At 36.4% G+C, this 23,767-nt stretch overlaps 1 protein-coding gene and 1 pseudogene across 4 annotated transcripts in view; one reads left to right on the top strand and one right to left on the bottom strand.

Moving 5' to 3' along the window:
• The window catches only part of TMX3 (thioredoxin related transmembrane protein 3), an 88,973-nt gene that overhangs the window by 61,832 nt on the left and 3,374 nt on the right, over positions 1-23,767 (bottom strand). For 2 of the 4 annotated variants that reach the window (XM_043993529.1, XM_043993525.1), the window contains exons 3-5: positions 12,729-12,768; positions 11,432-11,555; positions 2,860-2,905 (exon numbers count right to left, since the gene is read on the bottom strand). In XM_043993529.1, coding sequence (XP_043849464.1) covers positions 2,860-2,905; positions 11,432-11,555; positions 12,729-12,768 — 210 coding nt within the window. Of the gene's footprint in view, positions 1-2,066; positions 2,086-2,859; positions 2,906-11,431; positions 11,556-12,043; positions 12,068-12,728; positions 12,769-23,767 lie in introns of those variants that run through there. The other 2 variants (XM_043993533.1, XM_043993541.1) reach the window with 2 other exon arrangements.
• On the top strand, positions 18,034-18,823 carry LOC122747612 (annotated as a pseudogene).

Below are 23,767 nucleotides of genomic sequence, written 5' to 3'. Positions count from 1 at the left end.
ACTGTAGGAAACAGGTAACACCATTTAATGAGATGGGAGGTGAAGAGATTTAAGAAACCCGTACTTCAGAAAAATGAGTTATCTAAGCTGAAAATGGATTGGTCTGGGGAGAGACAAGAAGCACAGACACAAATTAGAAGGCTACTGCTATAGCCTAGATGAGAGGGGGTGAAGGCCTGAACTGGAGTAATGGTTGTATGAGTAGAGAAAAAGAAATATATACTTGAGAAATTCTCAGAGTAAATGACAAGAATTAGAAATGGGCTGTATATGTGATCTGAGGGAGAGTGTGTAGTCAAGGTTGTAAAACTGAGTGACTGGGATAACGATGATGATGATATACTCAATCATGATATAGTTGTTATGAGGGGAAGGCTTTGAGGGAAAGATAATAAGGACTGTTTTAAATATATTAAATTTGAGATGCTCAGGGAACATACAGTTTAAAATGTCCAAAAGACATGGGTGGTGATTTAAGACTAGAACTCAGGAGAAAGAATTGGGTTGGATGTAAAGATCTGGAAATCACATATATTGAAATGATAATTTAATCCACCACAGGAATTGATGAGATCAAGCAAGATAACGTTAGGGAAAAGAGAAAAAGGCCCAGAACAGTCTTATGGGAAATCCACAGTTAAGAGTTATGACATAGATGGAAAATGAACAAAGGAGACAAAGAAAGAGTAGTCAGGTAGGAAGACAAGCAGGAAAGCAGTGTCATGAAAACCTTCAGAGTATCTAGAAGGAGAAGGATATTATTAGTGTCATGCTGCAGAGAAATCAAGAAGGCTATGGTTTGAAGCCATTAGACAATTAAGAGATCATTGGTTACTTTGGAAAGGTCAGTTTCAGTGGAAAGGTAAAGTAAGAAACCAGACTGTATGTAGGTGGTTAAGAAGAGACAGTAGAAGATGTAGAAGCACCTATTAGAAAAAGTTTTCTCAAGGACTTTTACTTAGAAGGGGAGAAGAGATATAAAGGATGATAGGATGTGTGGAGGGTCAGGTCAAGTTAGAGTTTGTTTCTTGCTTTTTTGTTTTGTTTTCTTTTTTTAATGATAGCTGAGACATGGGAATGTTTGTAGGTAGCAGGGAAGGAAACAAGATAAGAATAGCAAAGAAGTAATAACTTGGGAAAGAACTAAGGAATGAAGGAATGAAGGAATGGAGGTCACAGTGAGAGATGGAAAGTAATTAAAAGGTAAGGACTCATATCATGATAAAAGACTATACTTAAATAAAAGAGTTTCATAGTTTGTGAACATGGAAGTAGGACACTTCCATGGGTTTTGGCAAGGTCAAGGACAGATCCATTTCTGTTATATAGCTGAGGTGAAGTGGAGGAATAAAGTAATAGGAATTGAGTTAGACCAAGGAAGTGGGAGGTTAATAGCTTTGTTTTCAGCCATCCAACTAGTTCTGAATCCCTCTCATTTTATTATTGTTAAATCTCAACCTCTCAATCTTTTTACACACACGCACGTATGCACATACACGCATCTTCTACAAAAGAATTATAACACATACTTGACAAAAAGCTTTTGTTAATCAAAATAAAGGTAAACTATATCTGTATCATTCCTCTCATATACTGATTTCCTTTCAAGAAGGAAATTAAATCAGTGTGGCATGACCTGTTGCTGATGAATATATTATGACTTCGCTTTTATAGATGTGTGCCAACCATCTTTTTAATAATGTGTCCTAGAATGTTCCAGGGAATTGAAGCCAGGCTTATTGATTTATAGTTTTCAGACTATTCTCCCTGCTTTTAAATAATATAGCAATGTGGGGCAGCTAGGTGGCAAAGTGGATAAAGCACTGGTTCTGGATTCAGGAGGACCTGAGTTCAAATCCGACCTCAGACACTTGACACTTACTAGCTGTGTGACCCTGGGCAAGTCACTTAACAATCCTCATTGCCCTGCAAAAAATAAAAGCAATGAAAACTGCTAAGTCAATTAAAAAGAAATTGCTTTGTTGTATATTGTCCCAGAAGGTATGCTTCAGTTCTGGTACCTACACTAAGCTTGATCAATAAATACAAATTATTATTTAACTCACCTTTTGATTAATCCAGATGATCTTAAACAGTTTTCATTTAAACACAAAATTCCAAAGTTAAGTAAAGGCAATATTTTTTGTAAGCATTTAATTTTCAATCATCACAATAATTGCTACTATTTTTATAGCATTTTACAATTTTCAAATCACTTGTTTCTTATTCTCTCGAGTAGTCCTTACAACAATACTAAGAGGCAGGTAATTAAATCACTATTGTCCCCACTTTAGAGATAAGAAATTGAGGCAGTTCAGAGTTAAGTGACTTTGATATAGGTAAAACTAATAAGTAGGAAAGGCAGGATTGAAATACAAGTCTTCTGATTCCAAGCACAGTGTTCTTTTCACTAAACCACAGGCCCTGGTTCATAATCAAGAAATTTATTAATTTCTTTTTCTTTTTTCCTTTTTTCTTTTACACTGATGTGCCTAGCTGAAACCAAAAATTTGCTGTACTGAAACATAAAACTCAGAGAAATGAACATGGGCTCAGGTCTTGGCTCTAATAATATCTAGCTCCGTAATAGGCAAATTCCATAAATCTCTTTGAACCTCAGCATGATAGTTTGTATAATATGAGCAATACTATTTTCATTACCTAATTTCCAAAAATGTTGTCAAGAAAGTTTTTTTAAAATCATAACATGCTATTAGTATTAGTTAAATTTTTAAAATAGTTGCTTAATAAAAAGTCCTTCTGTCTCATGAGCTACTAAGAAACACACTTTCCAAGGTAAAATAAGCAGAATGATAAAAAAAATGCACATTTAACAACCACATTTGACTCTCAACTTACAGCTTAATTGTTGGATATCCTCTAACTCCAAACTCAGAAGCAATGCCTGGAAAATTAAAAGAATAATAAATAAATTTCATCTTCATTATATACCAATCCTCCACTAAAGTCCTAATCCAAAAGCCTCATCAAGGCACAGATGTGGTACTATTTTAAAAAACTATGACTGTGTATACAACTCTGGATGATTACAGGTAAAGTACCCCCCTGATCCTTTAAGTTCCTAAGTAGACTGTGAGCTTCTTGAAAGCAGGGAACTGACTTTAGCCCTTTTTGTTGTTGTTGGTAACCACAGTGCTTAGCACAGTATTTGATGCATAATAAGAACTTGATAAATGTCTGACTTATTGATAATAAGTAGGGAACAACTGAGTAAATGGGAATTATATGCTTCCTGCTATCCTGTTTTCTGGTAGATTCATTATTTTTCACGAGAGAAGCTTCTCAGTCCCTGCTGCATCTTTAATTTTGTTTCACACAAAAAAATCCCTTCTGATTAATTTTAGGCCCGTATCAACTCTCTTGTCCTTAATATTCTATTCTCTCTAGGTTTCCATGACACTATTCTCCTCCTACCTGTCTTGCTACTGATTCTCAGTCCCCTTTGCTGGATCTTCATACAGGTCATATCTGCTAATAGTGAGCATGTCCTCCCCCCACGCCCCCCACCCCACAGTTGTCTTGGTTCGTCTTCTATTTATTCTTTCACTTGATCTCATCATCTTACAGAGGTCCAACTATCAGCTCTATTCAGATGATTCTCAGATCTATATGTCCAGATTTCAGATCTATATGTCCTAACCTTTCTCCTGACATCTAGTCTTGCTTCCCAAAAGCCTATTAGTCATCTCAAAGTGGATATCCTATAGACACCTTAAATTCAAAGTGACCAAAACTGTACTCATTATTGTTCCCCCTATCCTTCATCATCCTCTCATCCTAATTTCTCTATTACTACACCAGTCTTCACTAGTGTAAAGATGGATATAGACAGTTTTTTCTAGGAACTTGACGAGGAAGAGAGAAATAAAATAGTTTGAGAAGATGGTAAGATTCAGTCACAGGCTTGCAACCTAGGTCACCCTCAACCCTTCACTCTTAATTCCCAAATCCAATCTGATATGAAGTCCAGTTGTTTTTACCTTCATAACTTCTCTCCTCTGACACCACCACGGCACATACCTTAATCACCTCATATCTGGACTACTGAAACACCCTTTCAGTTGGCCTTCCTGCCTCAAGTTTCTCACTACTTCAGTCCATCCTCCATTCAACTGTCAAATTATTCTGTTTTAAGTAATCATTTTTTGTGATGTTTCTATAACAAGATTAATTTAAATTATTTACCCCCATTACCTGAGAAAATTGTAACACCTCTCCAAATGCAGAAAGCAAGGAGTAAAAAGCAATGTGGGAGACTGTAATTCAAGGGTCCTTACAATTAAAAGTTCACTAGATTAGGAGAATCTGATAGTCCTTATTTTTTACCAAAAGAGCAGGGATAGTTTGGAATTAGATTGCTGTCAAACAAGGTATCAGAGACTATGAAAGGCAAGGATATGCAGAATGATCAATTTGATCACTCTGAATTATCTCTTATCTTTTCCTCATTACAGGCCCAGCTCACTCAGAACCCTTCTTTCATCTCTATAGCAATGAGACTCTGCTAGCACACCCAAGGACATAACACAGGATTATAATAAACCCAACCACATCCCCCCTTCCCTTATCCCTCCCCTTCTCTTTCTAGTCTCTTGAAGCCCCAGGCTCCAGGGTAAGGAATGCTATAGCCCCTAAGGAGCAAGAGCCTGACTGGGGCTACAACCCTGTGACAACAACAATGCAAAGTTCCCAAACTGCTATGGCTACGCCAAGAATTAAAGAATAGAGGGAGAGGGATAAGACAACAGGATAGGAACACTTGGGGTAGTGGGGGTTGGAGAAGATGGAATATGCAAGCACTTCAGCAAGCCTGAGGAAAACAGCACAGGAAGTATCTGGGGCCTGTCTTGGGCATCTGAAAGTCAGTTTGGGGCAGAGACCTAAGCCTGTAAAACATGAACTGACCAGTATGGGAGGAGGGTAAGATTATTTGAGACCTAGGCCTCAAGGAGACCACAATCAAAAGGCAGAGTCAGAAAGTGAGCAATAGGAGAAAATGGGGGAAGAAGGGAGAAAGTAACATAAATTACGCAAGATTTTAGTAAGAAGAAAGCTTGAAGACCTTGAAAATAAGCAGAAAAATCACCAGGAAAAACATAAACAACAGAAGGAAACATGGCCTCCAAATCTAGTAAACAAATTCAGCTAAGAATAAACACTGAAAAATAAAGGAAAATAAACCAATACTTCAGGAGACAGAAGATCCTGTAGAATTTGAGGAGAAAATGGGATCAAAATCCATAGTAAATGATTAAAAAGACAAAGGAGAATAATGAGAGCATAATTTATGGCCTACAAAGCAAAACTAATTAGCAGAAAAAAAATAGTCTTCAATGGCAAGCTTCACTAAAGAAACAAAAGAAAGAACAAGAGATTGGGAATGCAAATACTTGCATTGTAAAGGACAATCCAAAAGAGGAGAAGCAAAAAACAGTAATATTAAAAGAAAATATGCTCACTATACAAGCAAAACATTCTTATCTCAAAGACAAGATATAGGGAGACAACAGTAAGGATCCCAGGATTCCCAGGAGAACATGATGGGTCAAAACAAAACAAAATACCTGAATGTCATAATGGAGGAAATAATAAAACTGAACTGCTCAGAACTTCTGATCATAGAAAAAGAAATTCTCATTGAAAGAATTCAGAGTGCCTCCAGCAAAAACAAAACAAGTACAAGAACAAAAACTGAAGGCTGCAAACTTGAAGACATATAAAGCTTAAATTTAACGATTCAATTCAGAAACAAATTCTACAACCTATCAAGAGGAAGCCCTTTGAATATAAAGGAAAGGACATTCCAAAAACACTATTCTCTCCTGATTAGAAATTTTAGGAGGGAATGGAACCATGTGCTCTGAAGAACAATGGAGCTCATGATGCAGCCCAGGGTGACCTACCCTGCAAATCTGAGCTTAATATAACATGAAAAAAAGAGGGACATTCGATAGTGAAAAATAGTTTGAAATATTTTTAGACAAAAACCAGAACTGAGAAGATTTGCTTCTCAAACATCTTAAATGACAAATGCATGTAGAGTGAACAAATGCAAAAGGCAAAGACAGCAACAGACAACAAAGAGACAAGTAAAAGACTCATTTCTAAATGCATACAATGAGGCATTATAGACAGAACCTAGAAAGAACATGGTGATAAGGGCTATCTGCAGCAGAAAATGGGATCAAGGGTAACTATAAAAGGTTGGTCTTAGTAAGAAGAAGGGGCATTTCTTCAAGAGACTGAAGTAAAGGGGAATGTAGTAAGAGAAGATGTCTAAGAGAAGTGAAAAAAGGAGGGGGCATCAGCTAGTTACGTTAATTTCATCAGTTAAGTATGAGACAAATTCCTTGGCTTTTATGGTGTGCAAAGCACTTTACACCTATCATCTTATGCAATCCTCACAACAACCCTGCTAGATAGGGGCCATTAGTGTAAGAAAGGATTTGAGTGTTGCCCTAATAAGGGAGTAGAGAAAAACTCCAGTCTATGATCAACTACCAAGTGCAGTCTGCAAGTCTGACTTCTAGTGTGAAGACTTTGAAGGATATTGGAGTATAGGAAAAAAAAAAGACAAAAAGCAAAAGACAAAGAAGCAAAGAGGGAGGAAAATTTCTGTGAATAAAGGGATGGAAGATGAATAGTGGAGGCTGGATCTAAAAGTGTCCCAAGTAGAGTCTATAGACTAAATTCTGCCAACAACTGTGCCTTTCTTAAACTCACTGTCCAATAGACATGAAATAATAAACATATCCTTTACAGATCAAAACATGATGAAAATATTAACACTAGAAATACAAGCAAAAAAAAAAAAATCAGACATTACAACAATGTAAGCTCCTTGAAAATAGAGATTGTTTCATTCTTTGTACTATATTCTCAGAACCCAGCACATTACCAAGCACACTGAAAGAGTCATCCTACAATGGCTAAGTGGTAAAAGGATACAAACAACTAGTCCTCAAAAGAAGAAAAATATTATCAAAAATCATGTTAAAAATGATCCAAATCATTAATAAGAGAAATGCAAATTAAAACAACTCTGGGGACAGCTAGTTGATGCAGTGGATACAGAACTGTCCCTAGAGTTAGGAGGACCCAAGTTCAAATTCAATATTAGACACTCACTGGCTGTGTGACCCTGGGCAAGTTACTTAATCCCTTCCTGCCCCCCCATTAAAAAAAAACACAAAAGAAAACAAGTCTGAGGATTTTTCTCAGACACAAAAGACTTACAAAGATGATATTCTCCCTACCCCCTCAAAAAAAAAAAAAGCCAAATTAACAATTCCTGGAGAGAATATGAGAGGGTAGGCATACTAATTCACTGTTGGTAAGGCTATGAACTAGTTTATCATTCTAAAAGGTAATTTAGAACTTTGACCAGAAAAGTCATTATAAAGTGGTGGTACTAATATCCTAATCCTGCTCTAGTATCCTGGCTCTGTCTCTAATATCCTAACCCTCTCCCCTATGCATGTTTGCCAAGGGTACTGAAACCATTCTTGAGACTTAATTGGCTCAGGAGACTAAACGGTCATGGTGCTGACATCACTTCCTGGTTACTTGAGTACAAAGTAGCAAAGAGAAGGATGAAAGAAATACATAATAATGACAAAAAATGGCTAGGTAGAGCAAAGGATAGAGACTGGACTTGGATACAAGAAAACAAGCTCAAATCCATCCTGTCTCAAACAATTACCAGTTGTTTGACCTTGAGCGAGTAAAATAAACTCTCTCCATCTGTTTCCTCATCTGTATAATCAGAATAAAAACTGCACCTACCACTAGACTGTTGCAAGTATCAAATGATATAACATATGCAAAATATGTTGCAAACCTTAAAGCACTATCTTAATGTTATTATAATTATGATAACTGTAAAAGTGAATGGCATAAGGTCGCCCATAAAAAGGACAAGGATAGCAGAACGGATTAGAAAGCAGAATCCAACAATAGATTGTTACAGGAAACACACTTGAAACAAAGATTCTCACATAGTTAAAATAAGAAGCTGGAAGAAAATCTGTTATAACCCAGGTGAACTCAAAAAAGCAGGAATAGTAATCAGGATCCCAGACAAGGTGAGAGTAAAGACAGATTCAATTTAAAAGAGATAAACATAGAAATTACATTATCCTTAAAAAACACTATCAATAATCAATATTAATGCTAAATATGGACAAAAAAAATATCATCTAAATATTTAAAAGATAAATGGATTATAGGAGAAAACAAACAACAAACTATAATACTGGAAGAATTTTAATGTGTACCTTTCATATCTAGAAAGATTTGACAAAAAGACAAACAGAAAAGAAGTTTAACAACATGAATACTTTCAGAAAATTTAGATATGCTACATTACATGAGATTACTGAATGGGAACAGAAAGAGGAATATATTTCTTCATTGCATATGTCATATTTGCAAAAACTGACCAAATTTAAGATAAGGATTTATTATTCACAAAATATACTGGAAAATTAAAGTGGATGGGGAAGAATTCATTACTACACAAGGAATAAAAAAGATTGCAGAATGTAAAATGGCTAATTTTAACGACATAAAAATTTTTGCACAAACAGAAACAATGCAGCTGAAATTAGAAGGGAAATCACTAAATGAGCAAACTTTTTTTACACCAAGTTTCTCTGATATGGGTCTCATATGCGAGACATATAAAGAATTGATTCAAATTTATAAAAACAAGAGACATTCTCCAAAACTAATAAATGGTCAAAGGATCTTAAAGGAGAGTTCTCAATGGAAGAAATCCAAGCAATTAATAGCCATTTGAAAATATGTTCCAAATCACTCCTAATTAGAGAAATACAAATATCCAACATATTGTCAAAGATGATAAAAAAGGTGACAAATTTTGGAGAAGCTGAAGGAAAGCAAGCATTCTGTTGCAATGCTTGTGGAGTTGTGAACATATTAAACGATTCTGGAAAGTGATTTGCAACTATGTCAAAAAATTACTAAACTTTGCAAACTCTGATCTAGTGATAAGATTACTAAGTTTACAACACAAGGAAATCAAAGCAAGAGGAAAAGGACATAACAAACAATAATATTTATAATAGTTTTCTTTTTATTAATAAAACAAAAAAAACTTAAGAAGATGCCCATTAATAAGGGAATAGATACAGAAATGTTGTAGTATGAATATAATGGAAAATTAGTATACTCTAAGAAATGAAGAAATAGACATTTTCAGAGAAAACTGGGAAGGCCTGTATGAACTGACACAGAGTAAAATTAGCAGAAACAGAACAGTATATCAATACAATGTTATAAGGAGAAAACAACGTTGAAAGATTTGAGAATTCTAATTAATTCATTTACCTGCTATGATTCTAAAAGACTGAAAAAACCTCTTGAAAGAAAGATGAGGGACACCTAGGTGGCACAGTAGATAGAGCACCAGCCCTGGATTCAGGAGGCCCTGAGTTCAAATCCGGCCTCAGACTCTTGACATGTACTAGCTATGTGACCCTGGGCAAGTCACTTAACCCCAATTGCCTCACCAAAATAAAAAGAAAGATGATGCATGGAAAAGGGGGGAAGGGAGAAAAGAGGGATTGAGAAGGGAAGTGAGGAACCCTTTTCTTGATGTAAAGAAGAGAACAGAAGGAAGGCTAAAAGAAACAGCACAGATTTGAAAGCTACAGGCTGAACTATATAGATCTATATATACACACACACACACACACACACACATAAAATAAAATTCTACATAGGAGTTCTCAAATTTCATGTATAATCCTCTATGTTTTTTTTACTATATATGATAATGTTCATTTTATTTGGCGTTTAAGTTCAGAATAATAATAGAAATTTTTAAATGAATATAAAAAAGGAGAAAAGCTAAAGGCCTTTCCGGTAAGGTCACACACAAAGCTAGGATAACCATTATCACCACTATTATGTGACACAGTTCTAGATAAAGTAGCTAATTTTGTTCAGTCGTTTCAGCTGTGTCCAACTCTTCATGGCCCCATCTTGGGTTCTCTTGGCAAAGATGCTTAAATAGTTTGCCATTTTCATCTCCAGCTCATTTTACAGATGAGAGGAAACTGAGGCAAATAGGGTTAAGTGACTTGCTCAGGGTCACACAAACTAGTAGGTGTCTGAGGTCAGATTTGAACTCAGGAAGATAAGTTTTCCTGACTCCAGGCCCAGCACTCTATCCACTGCCATCACCTTGCTGCCCAAAAGTACCTATAGTCTTAAGACAAGAAAAAGAAATTCAAGGGAAAAGCACAGGCAAAAAGAAAACAAATTATTGCTTTATGAAGATGACGTGATCAAATTAAATAATTAATTAAAATTCAATTAAAATTAAGTGATACAATAACATTCAAAATGCACAGAATATAAAGTAAATCCATAAAAATCATCAGTATTTCTGCATATTAGAAACAAAACTTATCCAGAAAAGAGAGAAGAAATTCCATTAAAAATAACGAGAATGTTCAAAATATCTGCAAGTTTATCCATAAGACACCCACAAGAACTACATAAATATGAGTATAAAACATTCTTTACAGAAAATGAAGGCAGAGTTATTGGTAAAGTATTAATTGCTCATGGTTAGGCCCTGCCAATATGTTTTTTAAATAACAATAATATCTAAATTAATTTACTCATTCATTGCCATGACAAACTCCAAAAGTATTATTTTAGAAAGCTAGAATATAAAATAATCATATCCCTCTGGACGGGAAAAAAGGTCAGGAAACAAGGGAAGTTTGAGAAAATAGTGCAATCAAAAGAGATGCAGAAGTACCAGATCTCAAACTATAAAAAGAACCAGAAATCATCAAAACTGTTTGGTACTAAATCAAAAACAAGAGAATTCAACCCATGGAACAGATTAGGTATGTACCGGATGTTCATTTTCATTTCTGTGTCTTTGCTGAGCTATTTACCCTACCTAAAATATTTTCATTCCTTTATTTATTTAAATCCTTTTAAGACATAATTCAAGTCTCTATTAGTCCATCAAACCTTTTTTGAGCTCTCCTGCTCTGAACTTCTACTATACTTTTAACTGGGAACTCAATTAAATATTTAACTGTTCCCAATTTTTTCCACAGGAAGTTCTGTCTCCTTAAGCTAAATTACAAAGCAATTCGAGGATTGAGACTATGCCTTATACTCTGTAAACCCAAAGTGTCTAACACAAGGTTCAACAGATAGTAGTTTAATTATACAAACTGATTTGATTTAATGTAAAAATAATCTCAAAAATTACTAACATATTAATTGTATAAGAAGATTCAAGGGCAAAGACAATGCTACTGCTTAATCTGCCACCATTTTGAGTTATTATTTCTGCATATGAAGACATCAATGTTCCTGATAATGAGCATATTAAAATACACAGAGGAGAAAGGCTTACTAGTATAGGAAGTAGCATCCATCTTTCCAACTTTAACTGGAGACCGAAGCCTTTTCATCTCTAAACCAACTTCATTCCAAACTGGTTCCAATCTTCTACAGTGTGCACACCATGGCGCGTAGAACTAGAATGAAACAAGGCAACTTTTTTTTAAAAAGTCAGTGATTCCAAATGACAAAGCAACCATTTGCAAAATATTACACTGATTTTTTTAAAGGGCCTCTGAACTATTAAGAATTCCATTCTGACTAAATTACCTGTTTAATAATTCCATAAATGTTAAAAAGTTACCATACTAGGTTCACTTAAAACAGATACCTGTTTAAATGGGTATATTATTTATAGTACAGATGTCATTAATCCCAAGTGAATATGCTCATATATTATATTCACTGGCATCAAATTAATACAAAAAGAAAACTAATAGTTGATTATAATTATAGCTCTTTTCTTCAGATTTGAATTCTCATTATATCCCCACACTGCTAGGGACATCCTTGAATTACCCCCCATATCTATAGGGGAACTTCCAGGGCTTTTGTTTTGGGACCGGAAAAAGCTGGCCTGTTTGAATAGATATCCATTGACCACCCAACCAGGTAGGGACCTGACCTTTTCTGCCACCAGCTGGCTGGGGTCTTGGCCAGGTCCACCTGTTGAAGAGCCATAATAAATTGTCCGTAGCCCTTCCATGCCATAAGATTTAAACTTATCCCCTGACCTGAAAGTGAGGAAAGGAAGGTAAGATGAAACTCAAATTAATTCAATTTCTTTCATTATTTGCAGCTCTAACAAAATACTCATAAGAGAGACTGAACTGTTTGGTTATAAACAAGTGACAAAAATTAGGTCCGGGCTCATCTGTGGACTTTGTTGATTTATTCTAACCCTCTTTGCTAAGGTTTAGAGAAATGGAGGTCTGGTTTATAAGTAAATTACACTATAATTTCACTATGACACTTTTATTACGAAGTGGAGTTCACTATAGGATAGACCTACCATGGACCTCATACGAGGAGAGTTTTGCAATGATGTATCAAAAGGGCCACATTACAAGATGGTTTTACCTAATAAATTGATTCCTGAGCATTGACTCTGAGGTCAGCACAATTAGTAAAAATTTGGTATAATTCTCAGGTTATTCTACTCTATTAGTCTATACAAAATACTAATTGAACACATGTAAGCGTTACTCAGATATAAAACTCAAAGTACCCTATCATTTGTTTCAGGGAAGAAAAAAAATGGCAGAAAGTAATACAAAAAGCATCATCCAAAAGAAAACCTGTATACTCACATCTACAAGCCAAATGCTATTTTTCCGATTGTCTTTAAATCTAAAAAAGAAAAAAAAATACATCTGATTTATGGATGTGCTCAAATTACAATCTTATAATACACTTTCCCAAAGGAGAAGACTAAAAACTCTGCCATTAATGTTTATGTATACATGTAGGCATGTATGCATATATGTATGTCTATGCATGTATGTATACTCATACATTCTCTATATATGGAAATCGTATTATATGACTACTATGCTCTAACTTACTAAAATACTCCCTACCTGCAACCCATTATTACATTACTCCTATGGCTTCTCCTCTTTTCCCTTATCCCTAGAATAATTAGTCAGTGGCATTTTACGCCTGCACTGAGTTCACTTTCTTCCCTCTTCAATATCAACCAATAGTTAGTCATTTCAACTCTCTATTACTCTTGAATCCTTTGCCTGTTTTTCCTATTGCTGTTCTTCTCTTGCAAAACCACAAGGCTGGATTCCTCCATTCCTACTGAGTTGCTCAATGAAACTGAAGGAAATACTCCAATCATGTCGACTGGGTACGCTACAATTCATGTTATCCAAAGTCAATTGGGACCTTACTACAGCAAAATTATTTTATTCCACCCTGATACCTTATCTCACACCCTACAGAAGCTATTCCAAACATCTCTTTCCTCCCCAAGCCTCTATACCCTTCTCACTTCTCTCTCAATTGACAACCTTGTCATTTACTTTACTAAAAAAAAAACTGAAGCCATTTAAGATGACCTCCATCATGTCCCATTCTCTTCACCTCAAAACCCCTTGACATCACCTCTTAATCTCTCCAGTCTATGACAATAAGATGTCACTTCTTGCAATAAACAAATCCTCAATATGTACACTTGGATACTGTCCTCTCTCATCTTGCCTATTAGAGTGTATACTCAAATCATGCCCTTCTCTCTTGAATCTTCAACCTTTCTAAATTAAGTAGTTCCTTTCTTATTGTGTTCAAAGATACCAAGCTTCCCTCATCCTTAAAAACCCTACCTATTGCAGTGGGGGTTTAACTGATCAAATTGATCGTGAGGCATCCCAAAGAATTACAAGACTCAGTGACTCAGTTTCCCAAGTTTTATTAAAAGACTGTGAGGCCACAGGGAGAGTCACCCAAAGGAGATAAATGTCTCAGTTTGGGAGACAGAAAATGGTTATATTTATAGTGGGAAAAGTAGGTTATCTCCTCATTATCCTAATCTCCTCCTTAGGGAGGTTCATACCCTAATTTGAACTTCCTGGGGTCCTAAGATGTCCTCCAAGGCAGGTACCTTTCTCACTAGGGGTGTGTTTTGGGGATTTAGATGTCATAAGGTGAACCTAAGGAAACATTTGGTCCTTCTGCACATGTTCCTAAAGACATGCTTAAATTTGTCAGAGCCAGAGGGTCTATTTATGATATCTCTTTACTTTAAGATCTGGTTTCTAGGTGTCCTGTCATCTAGGAATATTAATGGCCATTAATGGTTAATGGTCCCTGGTTACCTTCCCTAAGCTTTTGGAGATAGTGTTGGTTCATAGTAACCTTCTGGTTACTCAGGTCTCAGTTTCTCTGTTAACCCTTTTAGCTACAGTTGATAGGTGATCTGTTAACCCTTTTAGCCTCCTCCATCACTATTATGGAAGATCCTACCAAATGCACAAGTTATTGTCCCTTATCTTCCTTTCTTTTCCCAGCCCAAGTCCTAGATAAAGTTGTTTGCATTTGTTATATCTCTAATTCCTCTCCTTTCACTCACTCAACCCCTCACAATGTAGATTTTAACTAAATAATACAACTGAAATTGCTCTCTCCAAATTTAAAAATGATCTCTTAATTGTTAAATTGGATGGTTTTAGCTCTAATCCTTTTTCACCTTGCTGCTATGACAGTGCTTAATACCCTCTTTTCCTGGATATTCTTTCCTCTCTGGGTTTTTGTGCCAATACTCTCTCCCCTGCTTCACTTCCTTCTATTGTCTTTATAACATACTCCCCAACTATAAGTGTTCCCCAGGTTCTGTCCTGGGCTCTCTTCTCTCCCTTTATATTCTCTCAGTAACTTCATTAGCACCTAGCAGTTTAACTATCACCTCTAGGCAGATGACTCATAGATTACATATCTAGCTCCAGTCTCTCCTTAAAACTTCAGTCCTCAGCAAGTGCCTTCTGAAGAAAAGCCTTCTGAATACTTCTAACTGGATGTCCAGAGACATCTCAAACACTATACCTACACATCCCCCTAAATCTTTACCTTCTTCCAAAATTTCCTATTTCTTTTCTTTTCTTTTTTTTTTTGGTGAGGCAATTGCGGTTAAGTGACTTGCCCAGGGTCACACAGCTAGTTAAGTGTCAAGTATCTGAGTTCGGATTTGAACTCAGGTCCTCCTGAATCCAGGGCCCATGCTCTATCCACTGAGCCACCTAGCTGCCCCAAAATTTCCTATTTCTAACAAAGGCACCATTATCTTGCCACATCCATTATCATTATCCTCAACTCCTCATTCCCTATCACCTTACACATCCAATAAGTTACCAAATCTTGCCACTTCTACCATTTTAACATCTTCCACATCTGACCCCTCCACTCCACTCATGCAGCTACCCCCTTGCTGCAGGCCTAGATCACCTCATGCCTAGGTTATTATCAGACTTCTAGTTAGTTTCCCCATATCAAGTCTCTTATTACTACATTACATTCTACATGCTTTTACCAGTAACTTTCCTCAAGTGCAGATGTGACTATATAACTCCTCTATACAGCCAAATTGCATGGCTTCCTATTGCCTCTAGGATAAAATATAAACACCTGGGATTATGTTTAAAGCCCTATTAATGATGGCCTCAACCTATTTCCCTAGGGTAACTGAACATTACTTCCCCTTCCACACTCTGAGCCAGTTAACCTGTCCTTCTCCCTGTTCCTAATTCATGACACTCTATCTCATATTATTTACAATAGAGAAATATAAGAAGGTTAGATCCAGGGTAAGGCAAAGGATAGCTACTATCTCTATTATTATTTGATATAGTTAAAGAGATGCCAGTTATAGCAAAAAAAACAAAAAAAGGAAAAAATGAATGAATGAGAGAAAGAATCAAAGAGGAAGTAAAATTAATTCCAAATGCATGCAATATGATGGGTTCTTTAATCAACAAAAAAAGTAAGACAAACGTTGAGTAAAATTGAATATAAAATAAATCCACAAAAATGTTTTACATTATTATACTCAAACTATCTATAAAAAGCACATAGTACCTATGAGGTAAGATGGTTTACATAATCATACATGTATAATCCACATATGATCATTTGCTGCCTCAGTGAGGGGAGAGAGATAAAAATTGGAACCCGAAATGATAAATAAAAAGTTTATTATTAAAAAAAGATATAAAGAAAAGTTATATAAATACAAATATAAAATGCTTTTAACAAAAATAGCAATCTTTGCAACAAATTTCTCTGATAAGGGCCTGACAGCCTCTATGTAACACACACACATACACACCATATACACACATACATACAGATATATACATGTACATATATAAAACATATTCTATCTATCTAATCACACATTCTACACATATATAAGAACAAAAGTCATTCTCCAGTGAAAAAGTAATCAAAGCAAGAATAATTTTCCAAAGAATTGAAAATAGTTGATGTTAGAGAGTTAATGTTTAAACAGGCAAACAGAATGAGAAATTTTGAGACACAGACAAAATGGGAATTTGATGTGCTTGCTCTTAGATATATGTTCTTGGGTTTTCTTTTTCTTTTTTCTCTTTTTGTTCAACTGGGGGAAGGAGAAAAAGAAAGAGGAGAAGGTGATGGTATTGCCAAAAATAAGAAAAGAATCACTGAAGCATTTTTTAAAGCACAAAAGGTAACAGAACAAAGGCCAGAAGGAAACACAGATAAGCACATTGGTTTTGAAAATTACATGTTCAATGTTCTATACCTAAAAGGAAAAGTAATCTTTATGTATTAAAGTTTCATAGTTTCACATACAATTTCCTGTTTCTGTTCTATTTTATAAGTGAAAATACTCATTTTATTTAGTAGTTGTTTTTTAAGTTCAGCACACACACACAAAGTTACATTAATAGAGTTATGAACCGGTCCAATCATTCAAGAAAGTAAATAGGAATTGTGTTTCAAGAATGACTAAGATACCCATAGTCTTTCATCCAGAGATGCCACTGACAGGTATAAACACAAAGGAGACCAAAGATAAAAAAAAATAAGTTTCATATACATAAAAATACCTATATATAACAGCACTTTTGGGGGGGGGGGACGCAAGGCAATGAGGGTTAAGTGACTTGCCCAGTGTCACACAGCTAGTAAGTGTCAAGTGTCTGAGGCCGAATTTGAACTCAGGTCCTCCTGAATCCAGGGCCGGTGCTTTACCTGCTGCACCACCTAGCTGCCTCCTATAACAGCACTTTTTGCAAAGAACTGGTAACAAAGTAAATGAACATTAGTCACGTAATGACTATAGAAACTGTGGTTCATAAATGTAATGGAATAACAATATGGAAACATAGCAAATAACAATATGGAAACATAGCAAATGATGAACACTGACATATGCAGGACAAAGAAAACAATAATTATACCTAGAATTTATATGCCAGTTTACAATTTGCAAAATGCTTTACATTGTGTGTACATACAAAAAGAAATCGAAACTTAAAGCAGTGGAATTGTAATAAGCTAACCTTGGCCCCGAGGAGATGAAAATTCTACCTTTTGGCCTTTTTTGCAATCATGGGGAATTATAGTTATGAATACTGCAAACACTTTCAAACTCAGGCAATTGTTGATCAGCTTTGCTAAACTGCTTTATTTTCTCTCTTTTCTTTGTCATAAGGGATGGTGTCTGGGTAAGGGAGAGATGAAGGATATTTTGGGATATGAAGATATAAAAGGCAAAAGATATCAATAAAAATGTTTCTAAAAAGAATAAGGAATTGTAAACTACTTAACCAAATATAAATAGAAAGAACAAAACTGAATGCTTGGAAATTATAATGGCTAAAGTTGGGCCCTAGAAAACTCCATCTGCCCTTCATTAAAGATTAGAAGTCGGGGCAGCTAGGTGGTGCAGTGGATAGAGCACCGGCCCTGGAGTCAGGAGTACCTGAGTTCAAATCCGGCCTCAGACACTTAACACTTACTAGCTGTGTGACCCTGGACAAGTCACTTAACCCCCACTGCCTCACTAAAATAAAATAAAATTTCAAAAATTAAAAAAAAAAAAAGATGACCGCTTCACCTGCCGCTGCCGCCCCTGGGAGCAACTTCTCCCTCTCCCTCCCCAGCCCCGGCCTGGTAGCTGACGTAAAGATGAGTAGCTCCGAGGAAGTATCATGGATCTCATGGTTCTGTGGGCTTCATGGCAATGAATTCTTCTGTGAGGTGGATGAAGACTATATCCAAGACAAGTTCAACCTCACTGGGGTAAATGAACAGGTGCCCCACTATAGGCAGGCACTAGACATAATCCTCGACTTGGAACCTGATGAGGAGTTGGAGGACAACCCCAACCAGAGTGACCTGATCGAGCAGGCAGCCGAGATGCTGTATGGACTGATTCATGCCCGCTACATCCTCACAAACCGTGGCATTGCCCAGATGTTGGAAAAATACCAGCAGGGAGACTTTGGCTATTGTCCCCGTGTATATTGTGAAAACCAGCCCATGTTGCCCATTGGACTGTCAGACATACCAGGTGAGGCCATGGTGAAGCTGTACTGACCCAAGTGCATGGATGTTTACATCCCCAAGTCGTCCAGGCACCACCACACAGATGGTGCTTACTTTGGCACTGGCTTTCCCCACATGCTCTTCATGGTGCATCCTGAGTACAGGCCCAAACGGCCTGCCAACCAATTTGTGCCCAGGCTGTATGGCTTCAAGATCCACCCTATGGCCTATCAACTGCAGCTTCAGGCAGCCAGCAACTTCAAGAGCCCTGTCAAGACCATCCGCTGACTTGTCTCCTCCCCTCCCCCCCAACACCTCAGGCTGTGACACCATTCCCTTCCCCTCTCCCCCCAGTACACACACACACACACACACACACACACACACACACACACACACACACACACACACACACCCCTTTCTAGAACCCCTAATGGTTTTTAGTTTAAATTAAGAAGAAGTCATTATTGTGGTGATGTGGTGGGAGTATGAAATAAAGTGGAGGAAAAGACAAAAAAAAAAAAAAAGATTACAAGTCTATAAAGGGGAAATCAATATTCCACTACTCTATATATTGTCAGATACTATCAATGTGCTGGTTGATTTTGAGAACTACCTTTTTTTTAAATTATTTTTTATAAGAGATGGATAGAGGAAGGGGAGAGAAATATTTCAAAATGAATATAATATAAAAACACAAGATACCAATAAAATATTTAGGAAATAAAAAAAAGATTGCAATATGGGGTAGGAAATAATGAATGCAAAAGCCTGGCATGCCTTCCTTTTCCCCTCAAAAAAATAGCACCAGGAATGACAAAGCTCAAAAGTAGATGATGCTGTCAAAGAAAGCTAAGGACAGAGGCAGCTAGGTGGCGCAGTGGATAGAGCACCAGCCCTGGAGTCAGGAGGACCTGAGTTCAAATCCAGCCTCAGACACTTAACACTTACTAGCTGTGTGACCCTGGGCAAGTCACTAACCCCAATTGCCTCACTAAAAAAAAAAAAAGAAAAAGAAAAAAAGAAAGCTAAGGACAATAAAAATATTTTGTTAAGTCATATAGTAATACTAATAGCTATCATTTATATAATCCTTTAAAGTTTGCAAAGCACTTTATAATTATGATCTCATTTGATCCACAAAACCACTAGGAGATATTTGTTATTATTTTTTTTCCTGTTTTACAAATGAGTAAACTGAGGCAAGGGTTAAGTGACTTGCCCAGGGTCACACAGTTAAATGTCTAAACCTAGATTTGAATTGGTCTTAGGGCTTCTCAAACTCTATCCACTATACCATCTAGCTGCTTAGAATAACAGATAATACTGGCTAACAGAAAGCAATGGAGCTCAATTCACATTTTACTTTGATTTTCTACGCTAAGGAGAATGACTTTTTTGGTGAGAAAGGATACAATAAAAATGTCTAATAGGAAGTTAATATCCAAGATGAGGAAGAAAGTAAAATTAGTATGCCTATGAGTAGTTAAATTCAATTCACCAAGCACTGGTTGTGTACCTACTATATGACAAGTACTGTGTTAAGAATGGGTATACAAAAATATAAATGAAGTAGTCCCTATCCTCAAGGACCTTATATGTTTGAGGGGAGCAGGAGGAAGAAGAGGGTTCAACAGGTACACAAGTAATACAGAGTAATTTCAAGAGTGAGAAAATGCTATTAACTTGGAATACCAGGAAATATCAGTGCAGGAGATGACACCTAATCTATATTTGGAAGTCAGCGAGGGATTCTAAGATGCCAAAGTGAGAAGCTACTATTTTTCAGATATGGAGGACTACTTGTACAAAGGCATAGAGGCAAGAGGTATAGAATGATGTAGATAAGAAAAAGCCAGCAAACAAGTTTGGCTAAAATGTAGCATGTGAAGGGGGGGAATGTCAATTTTGTATCAATGTAGATGATAGAAAGTAGGGGAGAAATTGGAGGCAGGGAAACCAATATAAGAGGGATTCAACTAGTGTAGAAACTTTATATGTGAAGGGAAAGGAATAGAGGTGGATAAAACTCATTGTCATTAACCTATGAAAGGGAATGGATAATAGCAAATACAACTGAGTAACAGTCATTGGACTACAGAAATTCAACAATACCAAAGGGCAAATGTCCTAATTTTCAATAAAGAAATGATGGGAGTTAAAATTATATTAATTTCCTTTTTTTTTAAATCCTGGAAGTTTTTCCCATGTCTCTTATATTAAACATATCTCAAGTAGCCCAATTTCTCTTAACTAAATGCCGTTACTGAATGCATTGAGTTCATTAACTAAGATACCGTGGCAACATATTTTGAAAATGTGAGTGCATAAAAAATTATTTTAGGAATACTTGGAGACTAATCAAGAAATTACAAAAATACCTTACAAAAAATGACATAATTAGGACTTATAAAAATATTAATTTTTAGAGGATTTATTAATCAATAAAACCTACTATAATTACAACAGCAAAATGGTATTAAAGTGAACTATCCTTCAAAATCCTTAAATAGGCTCTAACAACATGTTTTAAGGTATGTAAAAACAAACAGAAAAATAGCAAAAGACTTACTATGAAAGCAAAATTTAACATTCAAATATATTATTTACCAAGGTGACTTTAAGGAAGATGGCAAATCTGACTTTTAAGAGAAAAGTTTCATTTTTTTTTTCTAAAATAGCAAAAACAGTATGTCACAAGATGATTCTAATAGTTGTTCTTCCCTACTGTTTTTTGGTTTTTTTGGCGGGGCAAGGAGGATTAAGTGATTTGCCCTGGATCATACAAGTGTCAAGTGTCTGAGGTCAAATTTGAACTCAGGTCCTCCTGAATCCGGGGCCGGTGCTTTATCCACTTCGTCACCTGGCACCATGTTCTTCCCTACTGTTGACAGAAACCAAACTCAATTTCCATCACAAACATGTTGTCTCACTGTCCATCACTCACAATGTAGATTGTATCATTTCACTTTAAAAATGTGTTCGAGTTGACTTAGAGGTCATTTATAGTTACTAAAGTAAAACTAGTTTTAGCTAATAAAGGAAAAACAATAAATTAATGTTTATGGCAAGATGGGATTTTTTAAAAAAAATTAACCATATTTTTAAGCATAAAAATTCTTAATTGTACCTTGGAAAAAGAAAAAAAGAATTAGTACCATCAGAACATCTAATAAAATTATGCTTTATGTTTAAATGCAACATAGGATCATCAATTTAGAGTTAGAAGGGGCCTAAGAGGTCATGGTGTCCAACTGTATCATATTATAAATGAGGATAACTGAGGCAATATCCACATTTATGCATGGAGATAATTAAACCTTTTAGAGGTGATAAGGTCATCAAGTAAGAAAGTATAATATAGAAAGAGAAAGGTGCCTAGGACCAAGCCTTGACTTTAGTGAACACCCAAAGTTATGGGGCTGATATGAATAATGATCCAGTAACAATAAAGGAGTCTGAAAAGCACTTGTCAGACAGGTAGGAGGGAAACTAAGAGAGAAAGGTGTCACAAAAACCCAGAGGAGAAAGCAGTCAACAAAGTCAAATGCTATAAAAGTTTCAAAAATTATGAGGATTAAGAAAAGGCCATTGGATTAGACAACTAAGAGATTAGTGGTGAGTTGGAGTGGAGCAATAAGTATTTTGAAATAGGACTACAAAGAACTAAGGAATGAATAAGAGGAAATCAAAGATGTGTTAAAAGATTCTATCAGAGACTCTCACCTCTTCTCTCCTCAAACTCTTTTAGTGATATCTTCATCATGGATGCAATTATCAACTTTATGCAGATGACTATCAGATCTTCATATTTACTACTCATGTCTCTCCTAACTCCCAGATCTGTATCACCAACTAACCTTCTGGACATCTCCACCTGGAAGTCCTCTGACACCATCAAGACAATGGTAAAGACCCTTAGCACCTCACACCTGGAAGAGTGCAATAGTCTTCCAGTTGGTCTTCCTGCCTGTCCCTCCCCATTTCACTCCAATTTCCCCAAAGCAATCATAGTGGTCTTCCTAAAGTTCAGGTCTGATCGTGTCACCCCCTTACTCAATAAACTCCAGTGGCTCCCTAAGACCTCCAAAGTAAACTATAAAACTTTCTGTTGGACAGAATTTAACATTCTCTTACCTTTTCACCACATATTCTGAGTTCCAGTGACACTTGCCTCCTTGATGTTCCTCACAGAAGACACTCAAGTTTCCAGACTAAAAAATTTTCACTAGTTCTCCTCTATGCCTGGAATTCTCTCCCTCACCTGTATCTTCTGGCTTTTCCAGCTTCTTTCAAATTCCAGCTAAAATCCCACTTTCTCCAAAATGTCTGTTCTGATCCTCCTTAATGCTACTGTCTTCTCTTTGTTGATTAACTTCAATTCGTTTTATATACACACATACATATATATATATATACACACACACACACACATATATACACACACACATACACACACACATATATATATATATGTCTCTATACATATATAGAGACAGACAGACACATAGTTGTTTCATGTTGTCTTCATTAGACTCTGTACTCCTTGAGAGCAGGGACTGTCTTTTGTTTAATTTGTATCCCTGCCATAATCCTCTGGATTTTAAAGCTCTTCATAACCTTGTCCCCTTCTACCTTTCCAGTCTTCTCATATCTTACTCCCCTCCAAGAACTTTACAATCCAGGGACACTGTACTTGTTTTCTTTCTCTTGGTTACCCTGTCTCAGCTAAAATTCCAACTTCTTCAAAAAGCCTTTCCTGGCCCCTCTTTTTTTTTTTTTTAACTTTTTAGGGCAATGAGGGTTAAGTGACTTGCCCAGGGTCACACAGCTAGTAAGTGTTAAGTGTCTGAGGCCGGATTTGAACTCAGGTACTCCTGAATCCAGGGCCAGTTCTTTATCCACTGTGCCACTTAGCTGCCCCTCCTGGCCCCTCTTAAGGCTGGTGCCTTACCTCTGTGATCACTTCCAATTTATCCTGTGCATATCTTAGTCTGTATATAATTGTTTGCATGGTGCCTCCCTCATTAGATTGTGAGCTTCTTGAGAGGAGGAATTGTCTTTTACCTTTCTTCGCATCTCCAGAGTTTAGTGCACTTGGAAAACACAACACTTGTTGACCTGACTTCTCTGCAGTTATACCATAATCACCATAGTCCAGGCCCTCATCACCTCTCAACTGAACTACCCCAACAGCCTCATAATTAGTCTGTCTCCAGTTGTTCTCTTCAATGTATCCTCCACTCAACCGCCAACCTTAATCTATTAAAGCAGAGGCGCAAGACGCTTCAGTGGCCTTCTATTTTTTTCTAGGATA

The sequence above is a fragment of the Dromiciops gliroides genome, chromosome 1 (genome assembly GCF_019393635.1).
Source record: "Dromiciops gliroides isolate mDroGli1 chromosome 1, mDroGli1.pri, whole genome shotgun sequence".
Lineage (NCBI taxonomy): Eukaryota > Metazoa > Chordata > Mammalia > Microbiotheria > Microbiotheriidae > Dromiciops > Dromiciops gliroides.
Note: the sequence above shows the minus strand (reverse complement) of the source record. Positions and strands in the feature narration are given on the sequence as shown.